The sequence below is a fragment of the Stegodyphus dumicola genome, chromosome 9, assembly GCF_044657685.1.
Source record: "Stegodyphus dumicola isolate Sdum_Otavi_A_Nest chromosome 9, ASM4465768v1".
NCBI classification, from domain to species: domain Eukaryota; kingdom Metazoa; phylum Arthropoda; class Arachnida; order Araneae; family Eresidae; genus Stegodyphus; species Stegodyphus dumicola.
The window spans coordinates 84,818,201-84,843,885 of NC_140776.1; the positions used below are offsets into that span (position 1 = coordinate 84,818,201).

Below are 25,685 nucleotides of genomic sequence, written 5' to 3' on the forward strand. Positions count from 1 at the left end.
TGCTGAACCGATAAATTTAGAAATTTCGAACATTTGGCTAAACTATGATCTTCTTTACAATAACCACAACCCAAAGTAGCAACCAGAACATTATTCTTATTTTGAAACACAGATTTAGGTACCTTATTACTTGTTGATTTGCTATTTTGAAGTGTTCTTGCATAGTTTTTTAGGAATTCAATTAAAGTCGTAAGTTTTGGAATTTCATTAGATTTTAACTGACGTTCCCACCATAATTTTGTAGCAGGGTCTAATTTTTGCAAAGTTAAATAAGTCATTAAAGTGTCACCAAAATTATCAATGGTTTGATTCAATACTTCTAAAGAACGAATTATTTCATTAATATTGTCAACTAAATTTAAAATAGCAAATGCTGATTCATTTTGAATAGTTGGTAAACTTAAAAAACGTTTAATATATGCAAAAATTTGTTCTCTCTTATTTGAATATCTTTCGTCTAACAGATTCCATGCTATTTCAAAATTACAATCCGAAATTTGAATGGTTTGAATAATGCGATATGCTTCACCTTTCAACGCAGCCTTCAAATACTGCAATTTTTTAGCATTAGATAAATTTGTATTATTTTTTACACAAGCACTGAAAAGATCTTTAAAAGCTATCCATTCTGTAATATTACCACCAAAAGTCGGTAATGTTAACTTGGGTAATTTAATATTGTCAAGAACCTGTTCTGAAATTACACTATTAGAATTATTTTTATTATTTTGATTTTTTAATATTTTTTCACCTTTAAATTTCCACAAATAAATTTTATCTGTGTACCCCTGAACATTATCTATTTCGTTTTCTAATTCTTTAGTATCTGTAATTAAACTTTCGATTTCAGAATCAAGCTTCCTTAACTCAGTTTCTTTTTGTTTCAATAATTCGACACATTCCTCTAGTTCTATTAAATTAATTTCATCTGCAGTTAAAATAGTTTCAATTTTCTTTACATAATTAGTAACACTCCTGCGTAAGACCGCTCTTTTTGTTTTAAAAGTTATAAGTTCACTCATAATTGATCAATTCAAAAACAGAAATTGTTCTTAAAATTTAACAACAAATTAAACAAATTTTTGTTCAAAATCCACTTACCTCACAAAGTGGATAATTTTCACAAACCATATACATATTTGCGTTGTTAGAATACACTTAGAACAGTCACTATCTTCACTAGCTCTCCGGCTAGACTTTTGACCAACAATATGTATTCTATTAAACTTAATATGTTTCACAAACAATAATCAATCACAAAATGGACTGTATTCCTACACTTTTATTAAATAACACTTGTCAGCGATGCAAAATAATTGATACAAAATAAGCGAGCCATTCTACATGGCTGTCACAAACACAATTCTATCAATCATTATCTTGTTGCCACACATAAAGTTCAAAACTAAAGGAAGAAAAGCAAAAGGAATTTACGCTGTTTGCAACAATAAAATGAAGCAAACGATACTCACATAAACAGTCACATTACATGTCTCATGATCTGTCAATTCTTTGAGACAAAATAATCTGTGATTCGAACTGTGTACTTCTCAGATTATTGCTTAAGTCCTAGCTAGTAACCTTTATCGCCTTACCAAAATGTCGTCAAACTACCTGTTACCATATTCTAAAGATTAACCAAGTCATCATTCATTATAGAAAATTACGTTTGAACAACCAACGAGATGAAATTATGCTTTAGCGATAAGTCGGTAGCGAAATTGCGATGCAGTCATCCATTCAGTTATGTTTAGCAATTTTTATATAAATTATACTAATGATCTGAAATAGTTATTTACTCTTATGCTTCCATTCAGTCATGTTTAACCTTTTTATATAAATTATAATAATAAAAAGTATTATATGAAATTAACCTTTCATCTAAATTAAAACATTAATTGGCAGCATTGGCATCAACAATAGTTTAGCGACAGCCCTTGAAACCAAATAGTACCAGGAATTGTCAGGGAAAATATAAATCCATGGACTGGCCCTAGATTTGCTGCAAAATGTGTAAAGATTCCTGCTTATATATCTGTAATTTGTTTCCTGTTTTACACTCAGAACTTACATTAAAAGTATTTACCATGATTTTCGAGTTCGCTTCGTACACCCAGAGCCATGCAAAAATCAAAATACCGATCATACTCAAATGACTTTTTTCAAACCAGGTACTCTTTCTGATTGAACGCTTCACATAGTGACCATCTGAACCTTTCTTCCTACAGACTCATTCAAATCCATCTAAACGGTTTTTATGTTCGACTAGACGCATATCCTTCCTACATACGGGACACTTATAATGGCTACTAAGTAAACCTTCATTTACACACCAGTCAAATAAAGCTCTTTTCCCATTTCGCTCCAAATCGTACAGAAACTTCAAATTAATCTTACTACATTCGGCCATTCTACCGTCTAAAGATTCAAACCAACACACACCACAAAAACGCTTACGAAACATCCCATGATTCAAAATTTCCCAGAATCATGCACCCGATTATGTCACAATATGGTTTCCATAACATTCAACTACTCAGGCTACCATAAATGAAACAGCAACTTGGCGATAAATCAAACAACAACTTCGCCATAATACAAGGGGTACCTTAAAGTCTATTCTAATCAATGTAAACGCCGCCAAAAATTTCCATAACCGTTGAAAGCTGGTAGTTACTCGAATGTGGTGTTATCGATAACCCCGTTCTTCATTCATTGCCTATTTATCATCCGGGAATGCGTCGTCTGGAAAAAGACCTAGAACCACAGGAAGTCGCATATAGTGTGTTACCATTTCCTAAGAGGCGCTGCTGTGGATTCGAGGCACCTCGAAGTTATCACTCAACTCGTTCACTGAACCACCCCCCTCCCGAGTGGATTTTTGCTCCATTGAGAAACTAATACATTAGTCTGATCATGTTTGCGAAAAAATAAGTGGATGGAAACATTCCGCAGGAAACCTGGTTACCTGGTAAATATAAACACCACCAAAAATTTCCATAACCATTGAAAGCTGGTAGTTGCACGAATGTGATGTTATCTGTAATCTCATTCTCCATTCATTGCCTATTTATCATCCAGGAATTGTGTCATCCAGAAAAAGACCCAGAGCCACTCTGGAAAGTGCATATAATGCATTACCATTTCCTAAGAGATGCTGCTGTAGAGACGAGGCACCTCGAAGTTATCACTCAACTACCCCCCTCCTGAGTGGATTTCTGCTCTACTGAGTAACTAATACATTAGTCTCATGTGTGCGAAAAAATAAGTGGATGGAAACATTTTGCAGGAAATGTGATGGGTTAATCTTTGGACTATGGTAACTTGGCGAAAATTTGGCGACCAACCCTGCTACAGCAACCTACTAGTTTTTTGGGGGGGATGCCATTTTGTTTTCATGAAGGAAAGGCATTTTTTTTTACTCAACATTTTTTTCCAACGATCTGCTAGCCGAATTACGCTTATGCTAGAACTTTTATGGAACAAAAGTGCTTAATCATGACGAAGATTAGGTGCGAAATTAGGAGGAAGTGCAGAATCGCCCATTGCTTGCCGCGTTTTTAAGAAATGCACATACACGGTATCCATGTACACGTCGACCTATTTGTAATCCCAGAATTGCACAAAAATGGAATTGCACACACTCTTGGCTTTATCCATGTACACTGCTAAAGTCCTAGCTAGTAACCTTTATCGCCTTACCAAAATGTCGCCAAACTACCTGTCACCATATTCCAAAGATTAGCCATGTGATGTTATCGGTAACCCCATTCTCCATTCATTGCCTATTTATCATCAAGGAATTGCATCATCTAGGAAAAGACCCAGAGTCACTCTGGAAAGCACATATAATGCGTTACCATTTCCTAAGAGGCGCTGCTGTGGAGATGAGGCACCTCGAAGTTATCACTCAACTCATTCACTGAACCCTCCCATGTGGATTTCTGCTCCACTGAGTAACTAATACATTAGTCTGATCATGTGTGCAAAAAAAATAAGTGGATGGAAACATTCCGTAGGAAACCTGGTTAATGTAAACACCGCCAAAAATTTCCATAACCATTGAAAGCCGGTAGTTACACAAATGTGATGTTATCGGTAACCCCGTTATCGGTACCGAAATCATTCTAAAAATGTATAAACACCTTCTGTAAAACTGTTTAATGAGCTAGATTTGGCTTATATGAGCTTATTATCATGCATTATCTGCTAACTTCATGTTGCATATTATGTTTTTTCTGACCAACTATACCTTAAATATTAATGCTAAATCCATTGCTGATTACCTGTTGGCTAGCCTAACCTAAACGAACTCTTAATTTAAAATTAGAATAACCTTACATTAAGTATATCAACAGTATGGATTTGAATTACTGGGTCTAAGTTGACAATATTAGCAACTTTTTTTTTTTTTTTTTTTTTTTTTTTTTTTTTAAAGATTGCCAAACTATAGATGCTTATCTCAAGTCAGCATATATTATCACCATATCAAATGGAAAACTTTAGCAATTTAAAATGCAGATTTTAAGAAGTAAAAACCCTACACTTTTCAAAAATCCTTTTTTTTTTTTTTTTTTTTTTTCCTGCTGTTGTTCTCAAGTACACAGCTGTCTCTTTTTGCTAAAAAAACAGATAATTGTACAAACTTGGGATGCACACTGGCCATGATAGTGATCCCCTCAAGAACAGCAATATATACTTCAGTATAATGAAAATGAAGGAGGAATTCTGTTTTCACTGTGTAAAAATAGCAGATATCATTTAAAAACAGGGACTATGTGACCAAGAGAAAAATTCCATTATGTCTTTGTTAAAGCGGCCACCAAGATTGAATCACCAATCAACTGATATACACTGAAATCTTTTTGGGCGACTATGCCAGTCCCTATTCACTGCATAAAAACAGGTTTGAGTGTAGCTATAAAAAAATAGTTTTCACAACACAATTAAAAAGTATTTCTTTTATACGGTGGATAGGAACCGCATAATCGCACAAAAACAGGTTCCGGTATATCTCATCAAGATCTGGCTGCATGTTCTTATACTTCGCAACATGATCATATATTAGCACCAGTCTTCTTATACCTCACTATGTAATTATATGTTATTAGCACCGCTTTGCACCTTTCGTCGCATGTTGTTATATTATTCATTTTGTTTATTTAAAAATATATTCATTGCTTTTTTGGGGATGTGCGTGTGAATGTGATGTTAACAATCTTTAATTTAGTAAGAAATGAGGTGGATACCATATCGTTTTTTTAAGAAAGTGCCTTTTACCTGGTTAACGTGTACACGGAAATGGCTACAACATGGAATTTTTACAATGAAACCATTTGGAGGTGCATTGTTAAAAATTGCAAAAAGAAGAGTCTTTGCATTGGAAATTGGTTCAGTGGTTCCAGAATATTACTCATCACTGCTATTAGGTTTATGTATTCTTGGGAAAAGGAGTTGATATCCATGAAATAGTCTAACAAGCAGTTTGAAATGTGTGAAAGTGCTGCAGTTGTCTGGAAATAAAATAATAATAATAAAGATTCTTAGAAATAAATATTCTTAGGAAATCTCCAAATGTGGTTGTGAGTCATTGTAACAAAGAAGTAAAAAAAAAAAAAAAAAAATTCTGCAGTCCTGTTAATTTATTTTATGAAAAAAAAAAATTGCCTGAATACAATTACAATCTAACAACAAAATTACTGTTTAGCATGCACCTGATATTTCAGTTTATCCATTGAAGAAGGAATAAGAATGTTAAGTAAATTTTAAGTTATTGTTTGGACTGTTTAGATATAGTGATTTTCCATAAGCAAGTCTCATTTTGAAAAATCATTTAATGAAAATATGTATGTGTACAAAATATTGCTGACAGATCAGTTTTGTAATAATTATGATACTAAACATGTTGTCGTAACTATCATATTAATGTATAATGTAATGGTTAGCATATTAAATATAAGGTTTGTAATTTATTATAGAAATATTAGAATTAGCAAATTAACAATGGTATTTTTTATTATTTTTTAAGACTCCTAAAATCTATGAAAATAAGAATGGAGCTTTCATAACTGGATTAGATCTGTCTTCTGAGGTAAGTCTGTAAATGATTTATGACATTTGCAAATTTATGATTGCTCTTCCTTTCTCCCAGCTCTGAAAATTTGTTGTTATTTTTTTGTTGTATAGTCTTGCTTTTATCAAATAAATGTGTAATGCTGCATCTTTCATAAGCCTGGCACATCAAACATCCTGCATAATGAATATGCATATCAGTCAAAAAATTTCTCACACAGAGTATTGTTCTATTTAACTAAACACGTGTATAAACAGGTTGGGGTTTCCTCTAAAAAGTGTTTAATACAAAAAAATTATGTGGTCTTAATGTCACGTTGTGTGTAAATTTGTAGTTAAATTAAATGACTCCATTTTCTAATTAGAAGAAATGAAAAATAATGTAAAAATAATAAATTTATGCAAACATGTAGAATGGCAGTTGTCGTATGACTGACTTTTGCTTTCATCTCACAACAATGATGTTACCATACATAAAATATAAACTTATGAGTAGGAGCATCATATACATCTAAAAAAAGCAACCCTAGGTACAGCAACACTCCCACCTTTTGATTGAATGGCATTACACCCAAAACTCATATTCAACATCAGCATAAATTAATATAAAATATAACTGTTCTTGGCATACCAAATAAATATACAAAGTTAGTCAAGAACAATATTAACCATTAAAGTTCAAATAAACTAGAGTTAACGTTCAGTTATGTCGAAATCTCACAAGTAATCTAACAGTTCGTACAAATCTGGTGGTTATTGCATGTCTCATAGCATCAGAATAGTTGAAACCAAGAGATTTTCTGACTTCAGATCATCGACATTTAAAACATTTGGATCTGGATCAAAAATAGACAGAACTTATTACACGGCCAGCAGTTCCAGATCTGAAGTAATAGCAGTGTCAGTTGAAAGTCAACCACATCATATTTGTAATGGATATATTTTCTGAAGTGATTGAATTATGTCTCTTGTTGAAGTTTCCAGTCTTGCAACTCGGATGTTGCCATCTTTCCATAGATAAAACTCTAGTATCTTTACCAGTGACCAGAACGTTCATCTTTTAAAATCACTCATAATCAATAAAAACTAACAGTTCAATCACTAACACAGATTTGGATATATTTTTTACTATTTTTGCACTGTAGCATTTGCCCAAAATACCCCACATAAAATCGCTTTCTGTAATTTTTTGTCAATGAAGGTATCTTCATCATTTCTTTAAATTCTGTTTGTCAGTTAGATGATCTAGGTCTGTTACTCCAACTGTCTGAATATTCTGCAAAAATATGGAAGGCATCAATAGAATCATTTTGTTGGGACCTTCAGAAATCTGTTAAAGGCCTTGAATTAGCAGTGGCTTCACATTCGCACAGAAAACTTATCTACTCTTTGTAATTCAATGAAGCTTTTCCTAAAAAACATTTTAAGAGCTTTTTCAATTTGAATGAGGCATTTACAAAAATCTCTCCTGCTAAAAGGCTGAGAAAGGAATGAACTTCCACTGTATTATCTCTTGCTTTACAACAGACCAATCAATAGATTTGCCACACCAACAAAATTTAAGCCATTGTCATTATAGATCATTTCTGGATGATCACGACAAGCAAATAAATCCTCTAAAACTGAGGAGAAAAGCTTTGGTGGATAAAGTTGTGATAAACTCTAGATGCACAGCAGTATATGCTGTGCAAGTGTATTACACAATCCATGCTTTTCCATCTCCTTTCACAATATCAAAGGTCCAGCTAAGTCAACTCATGTAAGTCCAAAAAATCGAAGCATCTTTAATTTAGTTCTCTGGCAAAGGAGTTGGTGGAGTCTCTAGAGGTTTGGAGTTGTATCTTTAACATCTTATGCATTTTTACTATTTGGCAAACAGATTATCTTTCATTAAGAATCCAAAACTTCTGTTGTAAACAAGATAATAAAATGTCTATCACCTTGTGCTACATTTTTAAATGCACCTGCCTGATAAAAAGCTCTACTATTTGATGCTTTCCAGGAAGAATAATAAGAAATCTGAAGTCATTTGTACACTGTTTGTTAGTTTTGTCTTCGTTTTATAAATCCTTTCTTCACCCTTGAATGCATTTAATGACTTTAATGTGTTTTTCTGTGAAGGCTAATTTTGGATAGTTTTGATAATCCTTTTTTCTGCTTCATTTACTTCATTTACAGTTAGATTTTGGATCATTTTGAATCTTTGAGTTAAAGAGAAATCTCAAAATCTAGCCTAACCTTCTGATAATTTTCGTATAACCTGAAAAGTGAGATAGAAAGTTGTTGCTTACATTAGATTCATTTACCACCAAAGAAATGTATTTCATCTTTTCTTTGATGACTTTCATCAGAAGTCTTCTCTGATTTCAGCCAATCCATATCATTAAGCCGTAACTAGTGGGCCCCTCTTACCATCTCAAAGAAAGGAGTTTTGCTGCTGAACATCCTCTTGAAAGTAAATCAGTTGGATTATAATAGTCCATGAAAGTGTTTCCAGTCTTGCACCTGTGTCAAACTGTAAATTTTATTCATCCTATTCTCTTTGAGAAGGAAGAGAAGCATATCTGGGAATTTTCACAAAATGCAGCAGAATTAGATCATCTGCCCATTTCAGGAATTTTCTTTTAATATCATCGCGTACTTCTGAGTCCCTAGATTTTAGTTAGTTTAGCAAGTGAAATATGCTTTTTGCTTTCAACTTTTGTATGAAGAAACACCAATAATAGTGACAGTTTATTAGAATACGAATTTTCACATTTGTTCAAAATAGAATTAAGTAATTCTTCTGGTATACAAGACTTAACGGAAAATATAGCATGATATTTATCAGAAGCCATACCACTAGACTCAATTGATCTCAGATAGGATTCTAATTTATCATAAAGCTGAACTTTATTATCTTTGATTTTACTATTTGTAGCATTTTTTACTATTAAACTCAAAAATTCAAGCACATGGGCTTTCACTGGCAATTCTTTCCTACTGAATCTTATTTTTAAGCTTTCAGATGCTATTCTATAATTTTCTGCTGTAGGATGATGACTATCAATAATTTCCATTGTTCTACTACTAGGGGGCATACTCTGTATTAAGTAATGGAATTTATCTGCCTTCTCCACAGATTCATCATTAAATCTCAACAACTTCATACTTGTTTGCATATTTTGTTTTTGATTTATCCTTAAGCAATAACTCTAATATTTCTGTATCTAAGTTCATTAAATTACAAAATGCCCTTTTCAAATATTGTTTTTATGCTCTGATATAATTTCATGAAGTTCGCCCTTACTAGTGCTGTTATCTTAACTAGAATATTCATCATGTAATTCTCAAGCAAACAGAAACAAAACAACTTTTTAAAACTTTAAGCATAGGTAGAAAATGTAACTTACTTTTCAAACTCAAATCACATTCAGGATCACCACAATGTCATGTTGTGTGCAAATTTGTAGTTAATTAAATGTCTTCATCTTCTGATCAAATAAATTTATTAAAACATGTAAAACATCAACTCTCTCTTGGCTGTCTTTTGTTTTCATCTCTCAACCATGATGATGTCATGAGTAGGAGCACCCTACATGTGAAAAAAGCAGCCCTAAACACAACCTGTGAAAGATAGACTAATATTCTTTTCAAGTAATGCAGCTAGAGATCTGAAACCATTATTAGTTTATCACTCAAACAGTATCGCAACTTTAAATGAACATAATATTATTAAATCATTCCTGCCTGTATTATGGAAATTGATTCAAAAATATGAATCACCGAGATGGAACATAAAAATTGACAATCTTTATATTCTGTGTCAAAAAATATCTAATAGAAAAGCATTATTCCGAAAATTTTTGAAGTCGCCCATTTGTCATCTGGTATGGCAGCTATAAAAGAATAAATTTTACTTTGTGATTGTCATCAGACTTTTCCAAAAGAAATGTTTTCGAGTTATGTAAAGAACCATGCCTCACTTTCAACATAAGGAAGCATTGATGATGATGAGCTATTAGAAGAGATTTCCAACACAAAGTTGTTTCTCCTAGAAGTGGTTGAGAGGGATAATGAACTGTCAGTACATAGTCTGAGATCTGGAATCACCAGGACTGCTGTAATTCTGGATTCTAGGTCATCAGTTTAAATCTAGTAAGATGACATAAAGATATGTCAACATTGCAACTTCATTTATTGTTTTTGTTAGATAAAAGAATGTGAACTCCCCAATAGGACAGGTATTAGAGCCAGTGAGAAAATTTTAGAATTTAGAGGAGCATCGAGCAGCAAAATTTAGGAATGGCAAAATATTTAGAATTTAGGATCCACAGAGGTAGCACAGGGCTGCTAATGTATAGTCTTGGCCCTGCCCCCCCCCAAACGCTCAAGTGCTGAAAATGTGATCATGGCCAGTATGCATACAACGCTAATAAATGTGTTGTTATTGGCTATAGTAAGACTCCCTGACCATCAGGTGTTTGAAATGAAGGAATCTCATGCAGAAATTTCAGTCAGGAGAAACATCACATTTACAGTAGCACATGTGTTTTTTTTTTTTTTTTTTTTTTTTCTTTAGTATAAAATTAGCCATTTCTAGATTTTTTGTAAGGAAGATTTTTATTATTACAGTCAAAAGTCTTTAATCCGGACTCGTCAGTACTTCGGAGATTCTGGATTATCGGTTTTTCCGGATTTTAGATCATCAATTTAAACCTGGTAAGATGGCATACAGAAATTATAAAATTAAAAATATGAAACCGTAATTTATGAAATCAAGAGCAATTATGATCTAAAGGGTATCAAAATTTACAAAAAAAAAAAAAAGCTTAATATTTACACTCAAGAGCCAAAACATTATGACCACCTGTCGGTAACGAGTTGGGCCGCCTTTGGTACGCAACACAGCTTCAACCCGCCTTGGCATGGATGCCAAGTCCTTGATAGATGGCCGGAGACAGATTGTACCGGATGTTGTAGCAACGGTCATACAAATCCGAGATATTGTGAATTGGTGGTCTTTGACCTCTGAGCTACGTCCCATGACATCCCAAATGTGTTCTATCAGATTGAGATTCGGTGAGTTAGGCAACCAGGACATTAACTGGAAATCAGCATCATGTTCCTGGAACCACTCCTACTTAATTGTAGCCTTGTGACACGGGGCGTTGTCCTGTTGGAACATTGAATTTCCAGCTGGAAAAACAGAAGCCATGTAAGGGTGCAACTGGATACCCTGTAGCATTCATAGTGTGCTTTATCACAACTACGGGTCCCAGAGACGCCCAAGAGAACGTCCTCCAGAGCATAATACCACCATCACCATCCTGTGTCTGACTTACTGTGCATTGAGGGAGCAACTGTTTACCTGGAAGACGGTGTATCCTGACACGGCCATCGGCATGATGAATGATAAACCGGGATTCATCTGACCAGGCAACTCTCTCCCGCTGATCCATGGACAAATCGCAATGTTCCCGGGCCCAGCGCAGGCGCAGTTGGCGATGACGCTTGGTCAGCAAAGGCACATGAGTGGGACATTTGCTGCGTAGCCCCATATTCAACAGTGCCCGCTGAACAGTGTGCTCCGATACTTTTCTACTTGGCCCTGCATTGTATTTGACTGTCAGCTGAGCTACTGTCTGGCTCCGGTTTTGCTTCACCATGCGAGACAGTCTCCAACGACCATTTTCTTTGATAGCATGTGGACGTCCAACACCATGTCGTTTACTGCAGGTTTCACCGTCATTCATCCACTTTTCATATGTACTAACAGCTGTAGATCGCGAACAACCCACGAGTCGTACAGTTTCGGAAATACTTGTTCCTAGCCTTCGAACCATTACAATCTGCCCTCTATCAAAGTCGCTTAGATCTGCAGCCTTTCCCATCACACACACAAGTAAGTGAAAGAATGATTCTTCAGACTCTTCAGCAGCAGTTAAATACCACTTCCACCTGATCACGTGCCTTCCATGTCATCCAGGCGCGTTCATCGCGAAATGTAGGGCTAATCATAATGTTTTGGCTCTTGAGTGTATTTGTTTTTACTTTATTAAACATTTCTTTCAACGCACGCATGTGTAAAGCATACATTACGCATACTCAAAATTGGAAAATTGCAACCAGGAAACTATTTGTTGTGTATTCGTGATATTTATAATGACGAGGAATTTGATTTAAATCATATCAAAGACGGACTACATCGAGATGAAATACTACATTTAGTAAAGAATTATAAGCCGAATAGAATAAAAACATCTGCCCTGAAGATAAGGATAGTGCTGACAGATCAACTTCCAGTTCATTGCGCGCCGTGACGTTTTCCCCCACCCCCGCAGAGCAGCGTGAATTTGATAAACAGATTTTCGAATGGTTAGAAAAAAAGGATATGCCTTTACCCATTTTTTGCAGCAATTCCACTTTTTGTTTGATGGACATCGAAACATGCTTTCGCTTTCTAGATCCTTTGGCAGCTCCAGAATCGGAAATTCTTTTTGACATAATCGAAAGTTCAAGCTTACTTTTATAAAATTGCTCTAACAGTCTACAAAAAATAATAAGCCGGATCCAATTTGAAGATTAAGGAACAACGCAATCAGCAACATTAACTGAAATAGATAATTAGATAATTTTAGCTCAGCTTATACCGTGCGTTATACATTAAACATACATATGTAAATGCATATGCGCATGTGTAAATGCATATGCGCATGCGTAAACGCATAATGCGTTTACGCATGTGCAGAAAGTTTGTAGCTTTGAGGTCCAGATTAACGACTTTTGACTGTATTATTATTATTATTATTATTATAATTATTATTATTTTCTGATTTTCAGATATTGGACATCTGCTTTTTGGACTTTGCACTACAGTTAATGTTAAATAACGCTTTTGTACAAATTATTTTTAATTATTTTTTATTAAATAGCAGTTAACTTTTATTTTTGTCTCTATCCTTTAAAGTTGATGAAGAGTATATAGATGATATGTAAAATAATACAAATACATATGGAAAAAGAATGCTGCATTTCACACCTGACACAAAAGTCTGCCAGCTTCCCATAAAGGGAAACATTAACATTAAAGGGGTCTTTGAACAGCTGTTACAGGTATTACAACTGCCTGTCATAATTCCTGAGAGATGCTAAAATGTCTGACCTAACAAACTTTTGAAGAGGCTTGATTATTGAAGCACATTTACTTGGAGACTTAATTATAAAAATAGCAAAACTTCTTGGAAGTGTAAGTATCACAGTATCAGTTGTTTTAACAGCATACATGAAAGATGGTAAGGTGACGACTTCAAAGCACGGCAGTAGATGAAGGATAAAACTGAATAATAATGATAGACCTATACTGAAGTGCATAGCAGACTCAAAGCACAAGCAGTGGCTATCTTAGCTGATATCCAAAAGGAACACATTTTCATGATCTTGTTTCAACAAAAACTATGAAATGAGTACAGTTGTGAACATTTATGGTTAGGCTGGCAGTTTATAAACTACTGATGACATCATTTAATATTTTCTAGCAATGTCAGTGATCCAAATCTCACCAAGGTTGGGACCTGCAGCAGTGACAATGAATCATCTAGTCTGACAGTATTCACCCTGTGTCAGACTGCCAGATGCATTTACCTGAGAGAAGCATTTTTGCCTGCATACTTTTTATTTACTGTGAAGAATGGATATGGCTTTCTATTGTTATGAGATAAGATGCCTTAACATCTTATTCTATTGCATAAGAGAGGGTCATACAATCCTTAAGAGTCATTAAAAGTCCTTAAATTTTTTGGAATTGATTTTTGGTCCTTAAAAGTCCTTAATGTTGGCCAAAATCAGCAGAAGGTCCTTAATTTTAATAATCTGAAATTTCTGTCTGTTTTTATGACTGCCATTTTGAGTATGAATTAGCATTTTGGAGGAATATTTTTGGTGATTCACTGACATATATCGTTATCTTTTGAATGGGTTCATGGGCTATAATTTGTCTCTATTTCTAATATAAATGATGGGATACTCGAGTTTCTAAGCAAGAAGTGAAACATAAGCATTTCGAAATTCATTTTTTCTAATAAAGAACTCTTAAACAACTTTTCTATTTTGGGGATGTGAACTCTTGTATTAAACGGCTTTAAATTTCGCAACTTGTTAACATTTTGGCAATTTTAGAATCAGTTTCTATAGAAAATTTTTAATTCCGAGATCTGAGAATTTTTCGACCAATTTTTTTTAAACATCCATAACATTGTTAAATTTCATTAAAATAATGGTAATATATTGAAATTATATATAAAAAATAACATTAAAATAAAACATTCTATTTTTCACTGTCATATTATAAAGTTTCCTTTTTGGCAACTTATTATACAATAATATGAATCTGATAAATAAGGCATATAGCTGTAAAGAGCTGTTTTGTAAATTATGCATATTGCATAATTTACAAAACAGCTCTTAGCAAGAGCAAAATTAGCTATCTAATTAATTAAAAAAGTCTTCTTTTTAATTTTTTCATAGTAAGCATTTTCCTCATTGTCTCAGAATATTCAATAACTCTCAGAATATGCATGAGTTTTCTCTATAACAGGGCTGTCCAACTGGTGGCCCGCGGGCCGTATACGTCTCGCCAAGTTATTTTTACGGCCCGCGAGTACATTTTACTATGTGAAAATTTAAATCTAATTTGAATTTAAAGTTTATTACGAAAATAATACGAAGTTACGAAAGTTACGAAAACTATTTAGTTTATTACGAAGTTACGAAAACTATTTAGTTTTCGTAACTTCACTTAACCTGGCTGAATACAGCAGCAGTCCGTTTAAAGTCTTGGTGCCACATATTATATTTGTGGTTGGTTGTTGTTTATCTATAGTTGGTGCACGTGATGCGCACACTAACCTGCGCTATTTGGTTGATTCATGCAATCATGCAGTCTTGTCTAGAATTTGTTGAGGAGGGACTGTGCTATATTATTAACTTAATTTCTTATTTATTTATTAATTAAAATAATTATTGAATATGAGTGCTACTAATAAAAGAAAAATAGACCTCGAAAATCGAGAATTTCAACATCGCTAGGAGATAGATTATTTATTTATTCTGAACAAGAATGGTAAACTACAGTATTTGGAATGTTTACAAATCATAGCTGTGTGTAAAGAATATAACTTGAAGCGCCATTATCTTTCCATGCATGAAAAAAAGTATCATTCGTATATGCGAGACATGAAAATACCACTAGTGAAAAAAATGAAAAAGCAGCTGGATCAACAAATGATTTATTTTAATCAAGAACCAAAATTTCAAGAAGCATCTGTAGCTGCATCGTTTAAAGTTTGCTTAGAAATGCTAAAGTCAAAGAAGCCATTTTTGGGTGTAGAATTCGTTAAAAAATTTGCCATAAAAATGGCTCAAGCATTTAATGACAGCGAAATGGTTAGAAAATTTCAAACAGTATCACTTTCTCTCCAGACTGTAAGCCGACATATAAACGAGATTAGCATGCATGTCACTAATAAATTAGAAAACCTAATCATTATTGCTGTTTTGTCACAAGGGCACAGTTATTCTATATTGTACTGCTGTTATTTCATGATTTTTTATTTCATGAAGTTTTTAACAGTATACATAAATTTTAGGTCTTACTGAAGAAATTAGAAGAACGTGCAGCACGGTTTGGGTTAGAAAAGAATGATGAAAGTCAAATTACTCAGCAGAGAATTGATGCATTATACAAAAGGTAAGAATTCAGTAAAAAGTTTAAATCATAATTCTTAAAGTAACTAATTATAATTGATCATTTTTATTCTGGATTTCAAATATAATTTAATAAGTGTTCCATAGCACATTGGTGAGATTTATCAAAAATTAAAAATTATCCATTTCTTATATATGCATAGAACTGCATTGGGATGAAAGCTCAGTCTGTATAGAATTATTTGGTAAAAAAATTTTAAGAAATTAATTACAAAATTTATTTAAAAATAAATGTGCTTGAATTTTTAAATATGTTTAGAAATAATTATTCTAAATAAAACTAACAGAAAAGTGAACTAAATTTGCTATATATGATTTCTTTTTTTCCATGTGCAACTTTAAAATGTTCTTGCTACATATATACATAATATATTTTTTAAATTCAATTACAACTATGATGTAAATATAAAATTAAAATATGAGAATACTATTTAATAGATGGTAGAGTATGAAGTACAAAATCCCACTGTGCAATATCCAGTCTTTGGGACTATCAGGAGGATAATTTTTTTTTTTAGAGATGCCCTTTTGACAAAGTTTAAGAATGGAGAAGTAAGCATGTCATGAAAGCAATTTTTTTTTTTTTTTTTTTACTAAGTGCTACAATGCCATTACAATAATCATTGCCGCTTCCAGATGTTAAGCTCTTCATGAAAACATTCTTTCATGTGGCAAGACTTGTGAGATCAACAGGTCAGCAACAAATTTCATTTCTTCTTCTGTTAACTTGTGGCCTGTTTATTTAGTGAGAAGTGACTGACAATGTTAGACTAACCTGATTTTTTTACTGGACTCATTTGTTTCGCTCATCATCACTGCTTGCGAAAAATGCACTAATATAAGGACAATGTGGCGGCATCTTTTTTGTTCTACACAGATTAATTGTCTGTCCAATTTTTAGTGATCATTATTTCAATTTGTTTAAGAGTATGAATTTTAACTTAAAAAGATTTGATTGGCATAAACCCCATTCACTTCTTTGTGCATTTTATGCAATTTTTTTTAATATATATATTTATATGTAATAAAACTGCGTGTTGATATAAGATGACTTAATGAGAGTTACAAATGATTGGCGTTGAAGAGGACTGCACCATAACTTGAAAATTTTGCTGCGTAGTTAGAATGATGGATGCATAAACCAAAAATACTTGCAGACATGGCCTAAATTCCACAACTAATTTTATTCTTGGATAACGCATATTATCACTGTACTATGTGGAATTTCTTGAAGGATGAAAATTAATAAACTCTATGTAGCGAGTGGCTATGCAAAGCAGCAAAACGAAGCAAGACAAGACAGAAGAGAGGGAATGCAGTTAACTTTTTATACCACTGGATTACATTTCAGATCACATAACAGTTTAATGTTCAGATGTAGGGTTCAGATTTCATGGATAAGTGCATAATATGAAATACTTATTAAATGACTGATCTTTTTCATTTAGTTAGATCTTTTTTGTTTCCTTAGAAATTTTTAGAATGCAGACAGGAGTTAAAGGGCTATTAGTTTATTATTTGAAAGCTAGACTTCATATTTTACATGTTAGATACTTTATATATATTTCTAATTTCTTTTCTGCCAATATTATTTTAACTTCATTGAGATGTTTTTAATGTTCTGCGCATAATGTGTGTGTGCATATATATATATAAAGAGAGAGAGAGACAGAAAGTAAAAAAATTTAAACACATTCTACCCAAAAAGAGTGAAATTTAGTATAAATAAATTTCAAAAAATCCAATAAATACAAAATGAGGATTAATGAAATATGAAACCAAAACCTAAATGTAATAAATACATCCAACAATATACCAACAATGGAAAAAAATAAAGAAGAGAAATTCAATTAGATTTCATGTAACGTAGCATTATCAAGAGGAGAATACTTCGGACCTAATTACAATCCCCTTCTTACTTGAAAACCTTTGTGTTTCTGTATTCAAATAAGCTGATGAACTATTCTAAAGTTTTTTTAACTATAACAATTCATCCCAAAATTTTGGAGGAGGGAACTGTTATAACAATTTTATCACAAATTGTAACTATTAAATTGAATTCTGTGGTCTCTTGAACAATCTAAAATCCAAATGCCTAATATTCAGACCAACAGCAACTTTTTTTTCAATGAAATTTAGGAATGGGTAATATAATAATCAGTAAAATGGGAAGTGTGTTGTAAAAGCGATTCTGCTCCTGACTAATTAAGATTCCTGTATGCCACTTTCAAACATCTGAGGGAATATCTATGACCAATGACAATGCATTAATTAATTTATCGTGAATTACAATTTCAGTCCTTGAGTGGTTGTGTGGGGAAAGGAGAGATCATTTTTCTCTCTGACTAAACAAGAAGTGAAGTCCTAAGAAGTATTTGTTGTGGGGTGTTATACTGGTTTCCCTTCATTAGCATAACAGTGGAATGAGAGGAAGATTTGGAAGAACATAGCAAATTGCAGCCTTCCTTAACTGCTTTCTTTCAGTATATTATTTCTTGCAGGCTGTTATTATCAAAACTGAAGTTTGAATTTTTGATTATATTGAAAAGTCTTTCTTATTCTGGAACTATAGGAGGATCTGCAAAGCAAAAACGTATTTGGTACTTCTCTTATTATAAAGACCTTGGTGTGAGAAAATGGCACTATTGTGTAAAGAATGAAGTGCGATTTCAAAATTAGGCAAACAGCAACCTTATTTTGGCGTAGATTTTGAATGCTATGGAAGACGAAATTTTCCAAATAATGGAATTTGTGAAGAAATGTGGGAAAGTGGTAATAAATGAAGACGTTGTAACAGAAGTTTTTCATTGCAATGACAATACCGCAATCAGCAATCAACAAGTGGATGACAGAATCTGTAGTATAGTTTTAAATCCAGAAAATATTGCTATAAATAGTGACAAAAAAGATTTTTGAGGAAAAAAATTTTGTTTGACTGTTAACTGAGAATTTTCATCATGACAGTTACAGAGCTTGAATAATGGAACTTCATAATTGTCCCAAATTTCTTTCTAAATCTAGACAGTTACTATAGGCTCCTAGTCTGAGATAAGTTATAAAAGACAAATAGTTTTGATAAAGTAATTCTTGTGCTAAAATCAACAAAATTACCAACTTGCTTTCTTATATTTTAAAAGTAAAATGAATTAAAATTCATTAATTTTATGTTGGTATTAAATTTATAGAACAAAATTTATATTTGTTCAGAATAATTCAACACTATTGGATGTTGAATGATCTTTATCTAAAAAAAAAAAAAAAAGAAAGAAAGAAATTGATGCTTAAATTAATTAGATATATAAGCATATTGATTCTGGCATAACACTTATGTGTTTGAAATTCCTCTTTTGCTGCTTGAACTAGAGTAGGAAATCAATCGGTTGGAAACTGATAAAAAATTTCATTAAAAAAGTCAGTGTTGCGAGAAAAACGTGATAGATGATTGCCATGTATAATTTTCAGTATTATGTTGCGTAAGGCATTATGTTTCAAACAATGGCTAGCTCAGAAAGGATTCATGAATCATCTACCCGATGAATTAACAGCTATCTTAATATAAATGGAGCACTTCAAATCTTTTTAACCTAAGGAAAAAGGTTTATTTACACATTTGTACAAGATAAATGAATAAGAAATATCTATCTAGCTACATTATGCAAACATCGTCCTTAGCTATCTGAACCGAGACTCCTCGTTTCTCCCTGATGTCCCATGACGTCAGTCTCTATCTGGCCTTTGATTCGTTGGTGTAGTGATGCCATTCCCAACATCCTCCCTCCTTTTGAGTTGCTGGATAGCTACTCAAAACATTCAAGTCCAATCTTATTGGCATCTTAACAGTTCTACCAGATGGTGTCTTTATAGTCTTAAAACTGTCACATACATCAGAAACATCAGTGGGGTCAGAAGATCGGGGTAGATCTGAAAAGAAAGAAAGGGTGGAAAAAAGTGAAGAAAAGTCAATGTCCAGGTGGCGATTGTTAACTTTGTGTGCCACAGTTCATCTGATCAGCAGAAGTTGACAGGATAATGATGCCTTCATGGCGTATCTTTCATACTTTGTAACAATCAGAGGGATGAACTTTCGTTGTGTCAAAAGGACCGAAGAATTTGGGACGAAGTCAAAGTCCAAGTTGGATTGGCATTTGGTCTCCAAGTTTATATTTGCAGGCTCTTTTTTGGTGTTTCTTTGGGTGTGAAGCAGCTAAAGAATATGAAACAGTAATTTTTCTTCCAGATATTTCAGCATTCTTTGTTGTCTCAAAAGCTTCAACTGCATCTTTTTCCTGTACATAACTGATGGTAGCATTTGGATGTACAGGTGATAAATTCAGAGTTATCTGAGATGCTTTTGGAAAAAGTTCAGCAATTTGAGAAATTGTAGTGTCAGCTGGAATGTCAGAGATAAGTATTTTCCTTGAATTATGTTTCTGTTCTTTGGGAGTGTCTGCACTTTTAGCAGGTGTTTTCTCATTTGCTTGATCCTTGTTCAAACTGATTCAGTTGATTTTGCACAGTTTCTTCATTATTCTTTACGATTGGATTATCATTAACATCATCATTAGCTTCATAACTGTCATCATCATTAGCTTCATAACTGTCATCACTGTCGTCATCATCATTAGCTTCATAACTGTCATCACTCTTGTCGTCATTGTCATCATCATTAACATCAATATCATCTTCATGAGATAAAAAATGCCCCGTGTCAATATTATCAGTTACCTTTTCAATTATATTCAATTTTTCCCATTCCCGGAAAATCGTAGTATATTCTTCTGAAAATGCTTTATCTTGTGCTCGCTGGCACCCTTTTATGCCCCTTCCAAGTTAAATCTTTATTTGTTGGCAAATCGACCATATCAAATTTAAAAGGTAAACAAAGTTCATATCTACTGTCCGAAAGAATTGTCACATTATTTTTAAACTATTCCAAAACTCTAGAATATTCTAAATTCTTTTTATTATTTTCTATGGGATCTAAAATACCTATGGATTCTAAAGATCATAAATTTTTTATCGAATAATTACTAGCATACAACGAAATTGCATTCAAAACAGTATCATCATTGCTATCTCCAAATGACTCATGCTTCCCAATTAACACATGTCCCAAACAAGTCTCAGTGAAAAAAATCCTGACTCCAGCCGAACACATTTATTAATTAAAAAAAGCACCAGCAATATCCGCTCCCAAAAGACTGATCTCATGATCAGAGAAAGCCAAATCAGACAAACTGATGCCTCTAGCTTTCAGTTCATTAAAAATTTCACTACCGTTCACTTTTGGCACTGTGCCACAAATTTTGCTCTCTGATAGTGCTTCAATTTGAAAGGAGAAAGTTTTATCTAATGCCGAAATGCACAGATTATAAACATTGGGAATCTGCGTTTGTGCTTCTCTCTCCCCGAATAACGAATGCTTCAATTTATTTGCCTTAATGGTTTTAAATTTAAATTTTCTACTAATTTTTTACTGACATACGAATGCTGAGAAAATGTATCCAATAATGTTCATACTTTAAGCTCAACACTCTTAAATTTAATTTTAACCATTAGAGTCATTAAATAAACATTTTCTATTCTGCAGTTTTTAGTTAATGTACTGGTTTCAGTTAAGTCACTTCTAGACTTTTCATTTGCGCTTTTTTCTTCACGATTGGGACACATTAAAGAATGGTGATTTTTTATTACAGTACATGCAAGGATTTTTTACTCGAGATGTTTTACAAGTGTGTCCCGATCTGAAACATCCAAAACAGACACCTTTTTTCATTAATATATTTTTCTTAGCTTCTAATGTCATGTTTCTAGCAGAAAAACATTCTTGGGTGCTGTTTTTCACAAAAGAGACAGTTAAAATTGAGCTTGCCTGGGCTCTCAGAATTTGATGTATAACGCAGATGCGGTGGCAGATTCTACATTTTTATTTAGTGTATCTTTTTTCTTCTTAATATGATTAGAACCAAACCCAGTGCAGGCTAACATGACCATTTCTTCTCCTTTCACTTCTTGTTTCAGAAAATTCATCAAATTTTCAAGGTATCGATCATCAGGTTGAGGTGCTTCTTTTAAATTTCTGTTTCACTCCCAAGCAATTAATACTTTTTCGGGCAGGTAGGATTCAACTAAAGGCGTTAAGAAGGTCCCCTTCTAAATCATCGCAGAGAGTAGGAAGACCCATCTTCACACGTCCACTGCTTGCATTATGCATAACCATGTTTAGAAGATCTCTTATGTATATCTGTACAAGTAAGTCTTCTCTTCCAAACCTCTCTCTTGCTTTTGGATAATTCGACGCTGTTGCCAGAAAGCTCTCCACTACCTGTGCGACTTACAGAAGATAACTGGAATTGTCGGATCTTCACGAATCTTTAAAAACTGGCTCCAAAATGTCAAAAAATGTTTTGCTTTACCGTTGAATTTCTTTAGTTCGATCTTTGACATTTTAAATTTGCGCTTCTCTGGTAATTCAGTAGGTAAAGGATTCTTCAACAGCTTTTCGATTTGAAAACACAGTTCAAAATATTTATCTCTATAAGGCTCAGACGAAATAAAATCTTCGTATAGCTTTTCAGCATCTTTAGATTGAAGAATTATCGAGGTTACTTTCTTTTGGCAAATTTCAAGTCGATTAAACTTGTTTTAAGCTGTAGTTCTAGAACCGAAAGTAACTTAAAATCGTGAATATCTGATTTTAGTTCGGCATCAATTTTGTTTACTCATGTGGTAAAGGAAGTTCTTAGACATTTCCGTTCAGTTTTCTTTTAAACTTAAGGGAAAAGGTTTATTTACATATTTGTACAAGATAAATGAATAAGAAATATCTATGTAGCTACATCTTGCAAACATCGTCCTTGCGTCCCATGACGTCAGTCTCTGTCTGGCCTTTGATTCGTTGGCATAGTGATTCTCATAGTTGTATAGTTGGTATATTCCCATAGTGATATAGTTGGCATAGTTGCCATTCCCAACATCCAGATTTTCAGATTTTTGGCTATATTTTTGGTATATGCTGTTAATCTGAATTTTATTTTTTGCCCTTTAGAAAATGTAGGAAGACCAAAAGGGCAGGTTTCAAGAACAACTTGTAGTCTGCAGTCCATAATTAGATAAAGGGTTTAATTTTCCTTTCATTATCACTTTTACTATATTTTTGTTTTTCCTTCATTTTGCCATCAAGAATTTTTTCAGTCACTAAATTATAATAAAAGAGTAGAAATTTGAGCAGAATTTCCCTTTGATTGTAATTGATTTAACATAAAATTTGCGATTATTATCTTTTATGCAAGAATTACTTTTGTTCTTTTTTCTAAAATACATTTGGTTCCCCCTTCCCGCACTTTAGCTGTGTATAATAATGCATACAGATTTTAGTCCCAAAAAGTCAAAAAGAAGTATAATTATTTATTATAAATAATTATTAAGAATTCCCTCCACACACACACACATAGTGTATGTCAATGTACACTGAAAAAAAAATGGAACAGTTCTATGTCTCCCGTTCTACTGGGCCGATTGACGAAATTCAAGTTGTGTTTTTCATGTCTCAAAAGCGCAACTTAGGATTGTTCTAATATATGTATTTTTAACACAAAATCGTACCTTTTTCTGAAATGATATGCCAATTTTTTTTTCCATATTTCGATTCTACAGCTCAAATTACCCCCCCCCCCAAGTTCTGCTATGCTACCTCAACGTGGCAGGGGGTGTCACTGGGCAGAACGGGCGAAGTACGTCGGGAGCATAGCTCCTGGTAGGGCCACCCTAAGTGTGAAGGCCGTTCCAACATGCCCAGCTAAAGCATAGCAGGTGAAGATCCTTCAGGGGATTACAGTCTCGGTGATCGGGTGTCACAATCCTGGAGCCCCAGTGATCTCTCCTTCCTTCTCCCATGAGGTTTCCTCTTCCGAGGTTCGGGCTCGTTGTAAGAAACTGGAACAGCCTTGTCCCTAGTTCTTCAAGTGGCGAGAAAACTGCCCACATGTTTGCCGTGCGTGGAGACCCCTGTCACTGGAAGGGAGGGTTCTGGTAGTTGAGGGGCGAGTTACTGTCCATAACACACTGCTTTGGCCTCTGCTTCAGTTAAACGGGAGGCACCTTGTCGTCCTCACGGGTGTCAATCGGCTGGTCACTAGTTCTTGTGTCAGTGGCTTGGGGACAAGCTCTCGGGAGTACCTGCTTTTGGGAAAGCCAACTGTCGGACTTCAGATTGCGTATAGGTCCGCCTAGCCCTGGTGTAGGAATCTGCGTCCCCTTGTTGGGCTCCATGGTGGGTGGGGCGGTCGGACCCGAATCTTTCTCAATTTAAATATGAATACTATAATACCTTCCTGCTCCAACAATGTACCCGATACTCCGACTGTGACTAAAAGACTAAGAAGCGACATAGAAAGCACTGCATCAGATGTACTTTATCCACGTTTCTTAATTATAACCAGCTCTGAAGAATTGAAAAAAATGTCACCCTTTCTAATAAATAAACATCTTTTGTCTTCTGTAGGAGAACTGAAAAATATTAAGAGACTTCGATCTGGAGACCTTTTGATAGAAAGTGTGTCCGGAAAGCAATTTAATAATCTTTTTAAATTAACTAAATTAGGACAAGCAGACATTGTAGTTAAGCCACATAACACTCTAGATTTGTCCCGAGGAGTAATCTTTGAAATAGACTTACTCTCAGTAACTGAAGAGGAATTTGTTAAAGATTTGGCAGATCAAAATGTGTGTGGTGCTCGTAGGATCAAAATACGGAAAGAAAGTCAACACATTCCCACTAAACATGTCATACTTACCTTCAAGTCTCTTAATCTGCCTAAAAACATCAAAGCTGGATACCTGAACTGATCAAAGCTGAACTGTTCAGTCAAGCCATATATACCGAATCCAATGCGTTGCTTTCAATGTCAGCGCTTTGGACATGGAAAAACCTCTTGTCGCGGTTGCCTCACGTGCGTTCGATGTTCCATCGTAGGCCGTGCTAGTGAAGGCTGCTCTGCTGCCCCCTTGTGTATAAACTGTAAAGGTGAGCATCCAGCTTTTTCAAGATCATGTCTGAAATGGCAGACAGAAAAACAAATTCAAAACATTAAAGTTACACAAAAGATATCATTTGCAGAAGCCAAAAGACTTATTCTCTCTAATCAACCAAGACTTAATAAATCTTATGCATCCGCAACAAAATCATTCAGATCAGTATCAACGCAAACCACAATAACTGTACAGAAAAAAGAAGTAGCAACCACAGAAGATCCTAGAAACCAAAAATCAGGGAAAAAAACCTGATGTTGAAAGTGGTACACCAGTGACAGCGCCCAAAGGAAAACAGGATGTCTAACAGAACAAGCATAGAGATGGTATCAAAGAGAAAAATGAACAAAAACCCAGGACCCCTAGTCAAAGTTCCATCACAAGCATGAATTCAGGACGTTTAGACGACTCAGACGAAATGGACGTTGAAGAAGGGTTATCCCTTCCAAAGAAACCTTTTGCCTCGAAAGTCAAAACACCAACACCGCCAAGGCAAGCATCAATAATGGATACATTTATTTTGTGGAATTGCCGGGGTTTTCATCAAAACCTGGATAACATCAAGGATTTAATAAACATGTATCAACCTGCCTGCCTTGCACTTCAGGAGACCTTGTTAAAACCAAGCAGACATGCTAAGATACGGAGATATACAACATAAGAAAGGACAACTCATCTGGGGATCATACCTGTGGTGGTGTGGGCCTTATCACCTCTCACAATCACACTTACATTGCTCTCCCTTTGATGACCTCTCTTCAAGCTGTGGCGGTTCAGATTAATTTACGCTTTTCAATCTCTGTATGCACCATTTATTTACCCCCACATGAGCATATTGA

At 34.1% G+C, this 25,685-nt stretch overlaps 1 protein-coding gene across 4 annotated transcripts in view; it reads left to right on the forward strand.

Moving 5' to 3' along the window:
• The window catches only part of LOC118185835 (nuclear cap-binding protein subunit 3-like), an 84,172-nt gene that overhangs the window by 6,452 nt on the left and 52,035 nt on the right, over window positions 1–25,685 (forward strand). For all 4 annotated transcript variants that reach the window (XM_035355754.2, XM_035355752.1, XM_035355753.2 and 1 more), the window contains exons 2-3: window positions 6,029–6,091; window positions 15,699–15,799. In XM_035355754.2, coding sequence (XP_035211645.1) covers window positions 6,029–6,091; window positions 15,699–15,799 — 164 coding nt within the window. The remainder of the gene's footprint in view (window positions 1–6,028; window positions 6,092–15,698; window positions 15,800–25,685) is intronic.